General features: G+C 38.4%; 1 protein-coding gene across 1 annotated transcript in view; it reads right to left on the bottom strand.

The window, feature by feature from the left end:
• Positions 1-804: 804 nt before the first annotated feature.
• Positions 805-14,362, bottom strand: part of LOC129375865 (uncharacterized) — a 31,251-nt gene continuing 17,693 nt past the window's right edge. The window contains exons 9-10 of the mRNA XM_055055230.1: positions 12,388-12,480; positions 805-9,970 (exon numbers count right to left, since the gene is read on the bottom strand). Coding sequence (XP_054911205.1) covers positions 9,542-9,970; positions 12,388-12,480 — 522 coding nt within the window. The 3' untranslated portion in view covers positions 805-9,541. The remainder of the gene's footprint in view (positions 9,971-12,387; positions 12,481-14,362) is intronic.

A 14,362-nucleotide genomic window follows, 5' to 3' on the forward strand; every position in this document is an offset into this window, starting at 1 on the left:
TATTTATTTTTGATTTGGATTTTTTTAAAATCCTACAAAGAAGATAAATTATAATACAATATGCATTGATAGATGGATGGCAGCTATATTACACTTTTATGTTTGCAAAACGAACAATAAGAAAATATTTTTGCGACGCTCCAAAGCCTTTCTAAAGCTGCATGTTTTCCTGCTGACAGTTTTTGCTCGGCTGCAGTGAATCTGTGATATTCAGTGTTTGTGTTATCAGTAGAAGCACATCATCATGAGCTGGATATCACGTCATCTCTCACTCTGACCCCCTGAGTCGCTCAGAGCAGATAGACATGCAGATATGATTCATCGTCTGGAGATGATGCTTCACAGCTCATTCCTGCATCCACACTTTGTCTCATTCAGCTAAAAGGACGCAGCTGACGGAGGAGCGGCAGATGGTGACAAAGACTTCACAGGGACAGGAGAGCATGTGCGGTTATGGCGGCCGTAAAGCCGAGCTGTAAAAGGCTCTGAGAGACGCTCGTTTCTGTTTCCCATAAAGCAGCTTTAAGGTTTTTCTGCTTCCCGACAAATTCTCATGAATAACAAGATCAGGGGATCATTTAAGGCCCAGTAAAAAAAACAAACCTGGATTGAGCTCAGAGTTATTGGTGCTGTTTAACAAATGCATAGCCAATAATAAAACCTCATTCACTTGAAATGCATTAAAGTGTTCAGAAGGTGTGAAAGGGCCAAGATCAATGAATAGTAAAACATTCCCAATGAAGTGAAAATACTTTGGGAGAAAATTGCCTGAAGAGGAAAACAGCAAAGTCAGCATACTGTAAATACTGATGTACAAATTTATTCTTTATTGTAACAAGAAACAGTTTAAGCTTTAAACTGCAGCTGCTTGACATATTGGACTTTACAGAGGGAGATATTTAATTCTCTGGAAAATTAAAGTACAATACTGTGAAGAAGAGCTCACCACTTTAGACCATTAAATGCATCTTAAAACGCAAAAGAATTTAAAAGCAGTTTTCCAGTGAGGATTTTCCAGACCAATTTGTCTCTGAGCTGATAAAAGTGATTCTCTCCCCTCTTTGTTAAATTATGACTTAACTAAATTCACACTTTTCTTTTGGAGAGCTGAGCTCAAATTCACTCACCACATCCAGATCTGATTACTAAACCTAAAACTAAAAAAACACTAAATAGAACCTGACAGGATGAAGAAAACAAAGCAGCACATAGTTTCAAATGAAAATATCTTATTACACTTAAAATAAGACAAAACTAACTTACAAGTACCTTTTCAGCAAGATATCGGGGTTAATTTAAGTCGATAATAATTAAATATTGATTTTTTTAAAAAAGTATGACTTCTACTGACAGATTATTTCACTCATAAGTCATTTTTTGTGATTTAGTGTTTGGATTGACCTTGAAGTCAAAGTCAATGAATCATCAGTGGGAAGATAAAAGACAAATAAACTTTTAGATTTGACTCTTTCATTTGTTTTAATGAAGAACGAAAGGATTATCGCCTCACATCTGCTGATGGAACAAGACTTGCATGTGAAAACAAAGCAAGACGACCAACGACGGTGCCATAAAATAAATACTTTTGATCAAGTTTTAAGTGAAGTCGACACAGTTTCATATGCATTAACACAAACACTGAATGTCTTGATAATCAGTAACAGTGAAGCTGCTTAACATCAACTTCATCAAAATCAATCAAATCTGTGCATGCAACATTCTTATGTTAACAATTATTAGTTGAATTAACAGATTTTAAAAGATTCAGATGCTAACATTATTTTCCAAACATTCAAACATTTTAAGTTTAAAGGTTTTAATCTTTTGTCCAAAATAGCTAAATTCAAAGACTTTTTATGTTTATATTTATTGAAAACATTTCACCTCCTCTGTTGTCATCTTAGTTCTTTAATCATAACATGTCATAAATAATAAATGCACTTTTAGAACATAATTTGAAGAAAAACGTTGGATAGGTTTGGAAGTTTATTGTGTCTGAGTGTTTACACCAATAATGCTTTGAAGTAAAATATATTCCACATTTTTGTGACTCATTAGAAACCATCTATACGGCTGCAAAAGATAAGTCTCTCCATCTGCCACCATCAGCCAATCAAAATTAGTGAAATGATGACAGATTCTGGAGAGGAAAAATGCAAACAGGCCAAATCAAATCAGCTAACCATAATGAATGTGTTATTGTACATTCATTAAAGCAACAGAAAACTTGTCTCAGGTGTAACTGATAGGCAGGTTCTGTGTTTTTCTTTTATGGGTGATTTAGTGATTCTTTCTAAAACCGCCCCAAACACAACAAAAAACTACTAATGTGCATTCTTAAATTTAGAAAAAGAAAGCTTTTTATCAGTCATATCTGTTTACGTTTCCTTAGAAAACGATTGCTCACATGCTTTTAGTTTCCCACTGAAGGTCAAAACTGACGTTATTCTGATTTCATGAAAACAGGACGAGTTAACCCAAATGGCTGCATAATAAAACAGAATAATACCACTCCATTAGAGCAGAAAAAACTGAAAATCACATCAACTGAGAGCAATAAAAACAGATAAAATCATCAGTGAAAGCAAGCCACGGTCGTGTTCTAACTGTGATCCATTTATATGCATATTTTCAACAACAAAACAACATTTAAAAGGCAGAAAAATAAATGTCACAGGAAGTCTTCTGTTTTCAGATTCCATATAATTATCACTCGTTTCAGCTGGAACAGCAGCGACTGGGAAACAAAAGTGCTTTAAAACCAAAAGAAAAGTAGTTTAATATCTATTTTATGCAAAATGAGAAATAAGATCCTCGAGTTTTACAGCTGCTGAGTCCCAGCAGTGATCAGGTGATTAACAGGAGGCTGATGGGAAACCAGAGATCGGGATGAGTCACAGAAAATCAATGCAATTCATGTCATCATTATTTGCTTTCTGGCCTTCAGTCCCACAAGCAATCTACAGGCCGGCATGCTGCACCTACGCTAACTCTTACAAACACACAGGAAGCAGGTTGTGGCTATAATATTGCAAAAAGAAGGAATATTAAACACAGCTAAAGTTTAAATGCATTGCTACAAAAACACTGAAACATTCATTCATTAAAACGTGTGGAGCTTTCCTAAAAAATATTGGGATGACATCATTGTTTGAAACACAAATTATATCAAAATAATTTCAGATTCTGGTTTTATCGTATAAAAACATTGTGTGATGCTGGGAGGATGAAGGTGAGGTTGGAAACGAGGGATCAATCAGGAGGAGGCGTGGCGTCGCTTTGCGTGTTCACGACTCGGAAAAGGAAATTTCTATAAAACACCCTGCGCCAGAATCGGCTCACTGTTGCAAAGATAAGCGTCTGGCAATTAGTTTCTCCAATCATCTGTCATGAATCAGAAAAGGCTGTTGATTCAAGCTCCAGTGGAGAGAAGGTAACTGATCTCAGAGTAATTTCCTGTTTGGTTCAAAGGTATTAGCAAACTGCAGACATTGATTCCCTTACTTTATTATTATTCTTTGGAATTTCAGAGAATAACAGATGAACATTAGAGGGAATCAAGGCTGAAAGAGCATTTTATTAAATCTCCGTCCGCCGGAGCACGGATCAGCACTTCTGCTCCGAGGAGCTTTCTGAACCGCAGCTCAGACGTGATGAACAGAAAACACGAGAGCGAGGTGAATGACACAAACTCAAATCCTTTCATAAAGTCTCCATCAGCCGGAATCGCCTGAACTTACAGTCATTACTGCAGGAGGATCGATGAAGCTTTCACCTCATGAAGCATCAAAGTGGCCTCATAATGAGAGTCTGGATTTTGATTACAATTAAATGTTTCATCTTCACTTCAAAAGGCAGAAATTTAGCATCTTTCAAAGAAAGGAGTGAACACAGATCCAGAGGCCTTTGAAATGTGAAGATGAAGAGAATGAAATCCTTAAACCTGCTTTAAACACAGCTTTCAAATATCTTTCTCTTCACTCCATCTGCGGGTTCATGCAGAGGCGGTAAGTATCTGCACCTATGGGGCATTTAAAGGAGAAGCACGTCACACTGGGGCAGATTGAGGGAAAACGGCTTCATGTTTTAAACTTCTGATAACTGATTCCTGTTGTTCCTGTTTTAAATGGGCTTACGTTTGAGAAAATCCAATTAAACTGAGTTCTTTATCTTTATTTGATAATAATAATTTTAGATTTTAATAACTTAAAAAACAAACATAAAAAACCAAGAAGGAAATTTCTCACTCCTCTTTTAGAATTGTTTTCTGCAATTTGCTGAATAATGCATAAACAAATGGTCTGAATTTTGCAAAATTAGCAAAAAGGACTGTAATAAAAACATGAACATCTATTTGTAGAAAGGCGGTTTTATGTCCCTCAGTGGAGAGATGCACTGAGAACAAAGCAAAGCTCTGAGTTCTGCACACGGCAGTTGTGGCCAATTTATCGCATTAAGGTCTCGTTTCAAGGCATCAGCTCTTTACTGGACCTTAATCAGGTAAAATGGAAACCTTAGTGGCTTAGTGGCTCCCATGATACTGTTAATGTACATTTTTCATTTTCTTTATCTTTGTAGCAACATAAAGAAGCAAACTGTTAAAATGTCACCTACAGAAAAGGAGAATCTCCCAGGACTAAAACAAGCAACATCAGTCATAACATTATGACCCCCTGCTCTGTGCTCTCTGCTGATGCTCTGAATGTGCTGTGGTGTCCGGAACCAGGATGCAGCAGAACCTGTGAATCAGGGAAGCTGAGGCTCGGCCTTCCAGCACATCTCACAGATGCCACGTTAACCTCCTTAAACTTTCTGTTTAAGGAGTTCAGGACAGCCTTCTGCACCAGTCTGCATCAGTGACTATTACCCCGCCACCAGTTTACCACCAATTATTCATGAGACCAATGTTTAATAATACCACCAAACATCCCAGAATGTCTTTACATAATTTTTTAGTTCTTGAAAACTTAAATCCCAACGCTTGCCCATTTTTTGCCTCCAGTTTTTACATATCATTTAAGTTAAACTCATCAATTTAAAACCAATTTCAGAGAAAACGACTTTCTGAGAGCTCCCTCTAGTGGTAAATAAATAAATACTTTTATTTTTATCCTTAAATAATTTTACTCTTTGAATATAAAGAATAAAAATCAATGTCCTCCAGTTTACAAGTGTAATCCTTTTCAGACCCACATTAGGAAAATGCCATCTTGGTTCATACTATGTTTCAGTCTGCAGCAGCCACAAGCCGCCATATGCTCATGCACAGTCAGTGACATATTTCCACTGCAGTTCGCCACCTGCTGTGGACCTGATGGATCCACAGGAATCCTGCAGACTGGCACAGATGATCAACTAAAACCTGAAATCCTGCATCTCCACTGCAGAAGAAGAATCTTACAAATGTTTATTCTGTATGTTTGAGGTGCAGTTAGGCGTTAAAGGCATTAGAAAAATTATTACTTTTAGGTGTATCAAATTTATTTTATACACCGAGACGAGATCAACTCGTTGCTTGCAATAACAAAATGAAATTAAAGAAGATATTATCTTCTAAAACTGATGCAATCCCAACTGATGCAGATGCTGTGAAAGTGTTATTTTTCCCAAACATTGGATTTGTGCTTCAGCTTCCGGATTTTGTTTGCCAGCTTTTAGGTCTGAACGGTTCTGGCTCAGACCTCCAGCAGGTCAACAGGCCCTGCAGTCGCATTCAGCTCGCCTCCTGCTGAGGCCAACTTTGATGAAAGGATTTCAACCAGACTCCAACATGTAAACATGACAGGTAAACAAGTTTCCTACCTACTGTGGATACGTGGTTCAAGGATCAATGCGGTAAAAAATCTTGCATAAGCCTCGTAGTAAGAAACGTGAGTATGATTATTCACATGCAGATCACAGATTTCCATATTTACAGCAGTGAAAACAGACGACTAACAGTAGAGTTGTGTTCTGATGTGCTACGTCTGGGTTTCCTTGCAGGAGGAGAGTGTCTGTGATGCTTCAGTGCCTTTATCATTAATATTGCATTAGATTATATTAAATATTCAGTGGTTATCCTGTTATTATGCATCATAGCTCAGTTATATCCAGCTGATATTTACAGATCTACAGAGTCCATTTCGGGAGTTTTCCAGTCACCCTCCTGTGAGTTTTAAGCATTTCCTCATAAAACTCCCATCAAATGGATCATTTTCCCATTTGAGTTGGATATGCAAGTCGTTTTGCATACAATGCTGAATGATTCAAATGAATTTTCCTGAAGAAGAGAACTAGTCATTTTTTTCAGATTGCTGAACTATATTACAATAGCTGCTTCATATTTTTTACCCTCATCAATAAAATGTGAAACTTATTCATATCTAAAAAGAATCACATGCTAAATTTGTGCTTTTTTTCTTCTAATAATAAAACTTTGTTGCCTGTTTGCTGCTTTCGGGTGAATCCTGCAGTCTATCCAGGCTGACATCAGTTCAGCAGCCGTCCTGCTAACACATGTCAAGGGGAACAGCAACGCTGACGACTAAATGAAACTGTTGGGACCCAAAGGTCTAGTTGCGGCCAGCGTGTGTCAGCAGACGTGATCGATGCTGCAGTGATGCTTCCTAAAAGCAAAGGAGCTCAGAAGCTGGACGCGGAGGAGAGAAAACACAGCAGCGAGTTTCCTCAGCAGAGTTTCATGTCCTGCTAACATTCAGAGGTGGAAATTAGTTTTCTGTGACCTGAATTAGCTTCTTCTACAACAGCAAAGGGAAACTAATTAGTCAAACACAGTTGTTAGACCTGTGAGAACTTGGGCTGCTTTTCATTTTCCTCAGATGTTGGAATTTGGATCCGGGTATGACTCTGTTTCTTCCAAGCTCAGAATGTTCTAGTTACAATTTAAGAACCACAGGAATTTGCTAATTGGTCAGTGAGAGGAGCAATCACTGATGCAAACCAAAACTGTACAATATGTGATACTTAATAATGATATACAACACACCAAAGGGGCAACTAAGTGTCACTTGCATAACAGCCATATTGAATTCAAACAGGGAACATTTAAGCTGGAAATCAGATTTGAAGGTGCCGAAAAACGAACCATTAGATCTGGGAATGACATCACACCAAACTTATCCAGGCTCCATTTGCAAATGATAAGCTAACAGTGATTATGCTAAGTACTATTAGCAATGTATGCCGATGCATTTTTTAAAAAATCCTATAAACCTTTTTTTTACAGCCTACTGACCACAACCACCAGCAAATAGTTGAAATCCACAAATACTCTCTAAAAAACATTAAAACGACGCAGTTTAATAATTCAAACACCAAACAGACTTTAAGATGCATAAATATTTAAAATGATCTTTGCTCTACCACAGAGACGTTTACATTCCTCGAATCTCCTCTAAGGGGTTCAACCAATCAACACGCAGGAAACTGAACGGCGCTGCCAGATTGGCTGCTTTCCAAAATCCAGCCAACAGCATTAAACAGCATCACATTTACATATTTCAGCTTCCTAAGCTAGAGGTTTTAATTTTTATTCATGTACTTTAAACATGCGCTACAAAAATATCCATAAATGGCCAAATTTTCTGCTAACAAATTGGAGCAAAAGGTAAATCGATAAAGAACCCCAAACAGAAAGGAGTTATTGGGATATAAGGTTTTGTGTTGCTGGCAACCATTTTGGATTTTGTGATTAAAGTTGGACAGAAACAACATTTGGAGTTGACTTAAAGGGAACTTTACAATTTTACAAATTCTGAGTGAAATTGGAGCAAACACTGAATTTCCACAGATTTATTTTTATGGCGATTTTAGGTCAATATTCCTCGTCTTTATTTAATCCCAAAAACGTATTGAAAATGTTACTTCTTTAGCCTAAATGTCCTGTCTAAGTTCAGCCTGAACAGAGACGTTCAAGGCTGAAAGGTGTTTTTATTTTTTAGCCCATTTGACAAATCTTTATTTTAACTTTAATTTTTCAACCTCATTTTGGTAAAAATATTACTTGCTGAAAAGATTTTCTTCTTAAGCATTTATAAAATTCTTATATTTCAAATCTCTTCCTTCATGTTACCACAAGCCTAAAAGAGAACTTTTTATTCTAAACTAAATTAAATAAGTATATTGTAGAGGTTGTGTACACCTTTACACAAAAAATAACAAATAAATAAGTCCTCAAAATGTTGATACATTTTAAAGTTTACTGCAGTTTACTTTTGAAGAAAATGTCTATTGTGTTTTACAACAATTATCTCCTGGAACTAGAGCTATTGTTTGTGATTGTTGATCATCCTCAGCTGAAGGTTTTCCTCTCATGTCTCCATCCAGTGTTTGATGATTTTGGCTGAACTGGATGAAACTCTGCCGCCTCCACACACAAACCTCTCTGACAGCCGCTCACTTTACTGCCGCTCACTTTACTGCCGCTCACTTTACTGGAGCTAAAGGCCGCGTCGTTATCACGCCCTGATCCAACTTTATCTTTCCAGTTGCTTCATTTTGCCAAACAATAATGAGAGCTTTGTGAGGTGGATTCCAGGCTGAGATGAAAATAGGCTTTGAATCATGGATGTCATTCATCTGTTCCCTGAATCGTAGCCTTTTCCCGACTCTTTCAGCTCTTTTATCAGCGGTCCGCGCTCCACGGCGTCCACGAATTGGTCTGTCTGCAAAGAGACCTGCAATCCAATTATGCTCTCAAGAGCTGCTCTGAAAGTCACACAAATGCCAGTCAGTTCCCCCTGAATTCCTTCCCTTCCTGGAACTGAGTGAACAATAACTAGGAGCAGCAGACAAAAACAGAGAGGATGATCATTTTGACTGTTGAGTGAGATAAAGTGGAACGTTTTGACAGGTTTCTCTGACAAATCCTTCAAATGTTGCAGATCTGACACCTAATATCTGAAACAACCAGCAGCAGTTTCAGAGAGGAGTTGCTGCTCCGTCTATTGAACCTGTTTCATCTTGCAGGATGTTTTTTTGTTGCTGTTGTTTTCGGAGACATAAGACCTCGAGTGGCTCATCCCAGTGAGCGGATGCTGAAACAAGCAGTTTCATGTGAGATGCAGGGATGTTTTCCGACATGCTTGTGCTGTTAATAACAGAGAGGACTGAGACGCTCGTCGCTGTGATTTTCTGAGAATGTGGCGTCAGAGGAAACAAGGCTGTCTGTCACTACTCTCAAACGTTTGTCGTTTTCTCATTATTGAACCGGTTTGACAGGAATTCAGCAGATTCGATGTGATTTAAGTGCATTTCATTTGTTAAAGCATGCATGTACTCTACTCTAACGTCTACCTCTGATCTAAGATTTCTTCTTCTGTGTTTTCCGGAACTGCATGCATTTATGCACTGAATTACTTTGTTCTTTTGGTAGACAGTGAGGTTGGAGCATTTCATTTTTTTAGTGCAGAGTGAATTAAACTCTGTGTTGTGCATCCAGCACATCTACATCCATCCTCTGCTTTATCTGTGATGTTTCAGATGTTGGGATGAAGGATCTGTCCGTGTTCGGATAACAAAAGGTTCCAGAAACACTTCCTGATTACTCCTTCTGACCTTCGTCTTCTCCCTCCGCCCCGCCCTCTGTCTTGGCTGAGTCGGACCCCGCGGTGCCCCTGGAGCCCGTCGCCGGGGACGCGGCCCCCTGCAGGCTGCCGTCAGGCGTGGCGGCCGATCGCGGGTTGGAGGCGGGGCTGGCGCTGAGGACGGAGTCCGGGGTCCGGACGGTGCTCAGGTCTCCGTCCATGACCGCCGTGGCTTCCAGGCTGTCGGACATCATCACGCCGTCCGTCACGGCTGGAGGGGAGGCGGCGTTCAGGAGGGGCTTGTGGGAGGCGTAGGTCATCACGGCCTCGGTGTCGCTGTCCAGCGGGAGTCCGGAGTGGCTGAACTCGACTCCAGAGTCACTCATTTCCAGGAAGTTGTCAGAGGGAAGAGTCTGGTAGCGGCCTGGTTTGGACACCTCCAGACCCTGCAGGGAGAAAAACAAAGAGAGAGCAGAGGATGAGTTTAGGTCAGATATGATTACTAAAATGTTATTCTGTTAAATTAACAGAATAATGTTGGAAAATTATTTTACATTTTGAGATGTTTACACATATCAAAATTAATGTGTTTGTAAACAATTTACCAGAACCTGGATGATGTTGCCATTGCTTTATAACGTCTGGTAAGTTAATTTACAACGTTAATTATTATTACAAGCCCTGAACTGACATGGACTGAAAGGCCATGTCAGTTCAGTCATTTCTCCAAAAACACAAAAACAAACGATTTGGAAATGAACTCAAAGTCAAACTCCTTCACTTCTAGAGAGGCATGTCAGGTGGAGTGATCAAATGATAAATATTTTAATAATAAGTACATTTTATTATATGCTGCTGCAAACAGAGTATCTAAGCACATTAAACACAATATAAACATGCACAGAACATTAATTATATATTAAAAACTGTCCTGATGATGAGCGTTGTTGGAGAGAAATAGGGAGAAATTTGGAAACCTAACTGTGAAGTACGAGGGCGGCAGCATCATGCTGTGGGTATTTTGCTACAAAGGGAACTAGAACATTTCACGACATGATGAGGAGAGAACATTATGCTAAAGTATTGCATCAATATCTGAAGAAATTAGCCTGAAATTTAATGGTAGGGCAGAAATATGGTTTATAAAGTTTATAAGTCAAAAGTGAAAATTCAAGCGAAAGATTTTTTTATCCAGATCTGGTCATAAGATCGGAGAATAGAGCCATTCAGTTTCTCGTAGTTCAGCAAAGAAAAATGAGCAACTCATCTTGAATCAGCATGAAAACATTCTGCTTCCTGTCTGCCCTGCTTCATGTAAATAGTTTAAAGCATAAAGCAGTCCCAGAGGTGATTTCTGATTAATAACTGAACCAGAAAAGAAGAGAAAGTTTCAACTTGATCCCCAAAGCTGGAGCAGCGTGACTCCAATCATCCGAGTGGAAACGCTCCCTGAACCTGGACCGCCGGCGCCGGCTGCTCCTCCTCCATCCTGACAGAAGGTCTTTCCTTTAAACTTTAATCCACTTCACTGCTGAGAGCAGCGACTAAGGTTGATTGCTTTTTAATTACGCTCGGCACTTTGGTGGCATTTTATTGCAGGTGGTTTCTGCTGACTAATCCCAGGGATGATTCATGATGGTTCTGGGTTTATTATTGGATTTTAACTGATATATTTCAGGTGGAAACATTTCTGAGAAACTCAGGAAACAGACCAGCAGCTGCCAGTTTCTCATTTCTCATTAATTCATCTTAATAAGGAGAATATCTTTACTTTATCAAAGCATTTATACTAATTATTGCTAGAGTAGTTGTCTTTTTCTGCAACTCCAAGGTTAATAAGACAGAATAGAGATTGTTTGTTGAAAATGAGAAGCATTTCTTTCATAATTAATGAAACTCGGAGCACCATTATCATCACACATGGCTCCATATTTCCTTCAGTTTTACTGCCTTCATGTCACAGACGGTTAAATTTACACATGTGTTCAGTTTGGTATATTAGCTGCTTTTAATCGAGCGTTCAGGATTTTTCTCACGTTATTAAACTTAAAGATTAGCTCAAACAAAACACCTGCAACACATTAATACCATGATGAACACAGCAGCAGTTTATGAGCAGATCGCCTCATCCTGCAATTCAGAGACACTTACAGCCACATTTTCTGACTATTTTTAATGTGTTATGTAAAAACAATGCAATTCAGGATCCATTTTTTTGTTTATTGTGTTTATAGATCCATATATAATTACTCATAACTTCGCTGCAATAAACCTGAAGGACCAACAGTCCCATAAAAACACATCTGAATGTTTTATTTCTAATTAAATTCGATCAATTTTTTCAAAATGGTTCGTTAAAACTGTAACTTTCATACATTTAAAAATTGTCCACAGACTGAAGAACCAAATAAATAAACTTTTTTCTCACTGTCTGAAATTGAATCAGACCAAAGTTTTCTTGTTTTATGTAAATAAAATAATTATTACTGATTTATTATTATAAGAAGTAGCTAGTTTGTAAAACGGTTCTTGCTAAATAATTATAAAGCCATCAGAAACAAAACAGGAATACTTCAGTTCAGGAAACTCAAACACTAAAAAGGTATTATAATGGAACATAGAATAAATACAGCAAAATAAATGTCTATAGAGAGGTTTGCAGGAAATAAAGAACAATTGAGAGGAGAGCAGTGAAGAAAATAAAGTTTTACAGAACAAAAATGTCAAAACTAATCAAAGAACAAAACCTAATCGATGGTAGAAAGTAGAAAACATAAAAGAGTAAAATATGAAATGCTCCGACCATCAAAAGTTTATTTTATTGTCAGTTTAAAGTGTTTTTATCAGCTTCTATAGGTTTTACCTTGATGGTGACCTCAGTGGTTTCTGACGGTTTTTCACACACTGACTGCATCAGAGACTCTTCAGTGAACCTGCAGTAAGCCTCATGGACCACCTGCAAAAACACACACATTCACACAGCGTGAGGATCTACGCTGCTGAGAACGAGCTTCACATCCAAACTATCAGCAGACAGGAAGACAAACACACAGATCACACTGAACACACACACACACACACACACACAGACATATCACACTGAACACACACACACACACACACACAGATCACACTGAACACACACACACACACACACCCCCCCACACACACAGAGACATATCACACTGAACACACACACACACAGATCACACTGAACACACACACACACACACACACCCACACACACACAGAGACATATCACACTGAACACACACACACACACACACACACACAGATCACACTGAACACACACACACACACACACACAGACATATCACACTGAACACACACACACACACATCACACTGAACACACACACACACACAGACAGATCACACTGAACACACACACACACACACACACATATCACACTGAACACACACACACACATACACACACACAGATCACACTGAACACACACACACACACACACACAGACATATCACACTGAACACACACACACACACATCACACTGAACACACACAGACAGATCACACTGAACACACACACACACACACACACACAGATCACACTGAACACACACACACACACACACACAGATCACACTGAACACACACACAGACACAGATCACACTGAACACACACACACACACACACACACAGATCACACTGAACACACACACACACACACACACACACACACAGATCACACTGAACACACACACACAGACACAGATCACACTGAACACACACACACACACACACACACACAGATCACACTGAACACACACACACACACAGATCACACTGAACACACACACACACACACAGATCACACTGAACACACACACACACACATCACACACACAGATCACACTGAACACACACACACACACACAGATCACACACACACACACAGTGATGTTTTCAGGATGGAGGTTGAGAGGCGACTCCTCTGATTCAGGAATGTTTGATCATCCAGGAGAAAACCAGGGAATGAAAGTAAAACATGACTAAACTAAAATGTATTTGTTAAGAAACATTAAAATATGTTTGTTATGAAACATTAAAATATGTTTGTTATGAAACATTAAAATATGTTTGTTATGAAATATTAAAATATGTTGGGTTTCTGTTAAAAATAGTTTAATGTGAAGCTGCAGAACTGACCTGTCAGATGTAACAAACTCATCTGCACAGGTTGAACCACAATGCTGTGAAAAAAGTTCCACTTTCATCTCATAGTTCAGAATATTTTCCTAAATAATGATCATCAGGATGTTTTTAGGCAAATTCCTGAACTCAAACATGGAGACAGAATTTTCCACTTCTTTCTAGTTGTTGAAACATGAACTCTGACCTTAACTGAGAGTGAGACTTTTGGTTTTTTAGGAGTTAATAAAACCTTTTTATTGTAATTTAGTTAATAATTTGATAAAACTGTGAAAAGAAATGTGTCTTCAAATACTTCCAAAGTCCATAAAACATATTAAAATAACTCCAGAATGGGTTTATAGTCATGTAAAGGGTGGAACTAGTCAGGTGCCTGATGTTCCTCCAGGTTTGCTGCTTCTTTTCTAAGATCTGAGAAAAATTAAAAACCAGGCCGTGTTCGTCGTCTCAACCTCCACCATCAAAGTACAACAAATATTAACAACAAAGATCACAAGATTAAAAGAAAACAGCAATTCACAAACAAACATAGCGACTGCAAACAGACAATAAAAACAGTGAAAAACCTGCAGCTTTAACTTTTAGAGCTTGAAACAATCAGGAAACATCCACAGATGTTTGGGTTTGGTTTGTGTTATGATCA

The sequence above is a fragment of the Poeciliopsis prolifica genome, unplaced genomic scaffold (assembly GCF_027474105.1).
Source record: "Poeciliopsis prolifica strain line A6 unplaced genomic scaffold, Auburn_PproV2 SCAFFOLD041, whole genome shotgun sequence".
Lineage (NCBI taxonomy): Eukaryota > Metazoa > Chordata > Actinopteri > Cyprinodontiformes > Poeciliidae > Poeciliopsis > Poeciliopsis prolifica.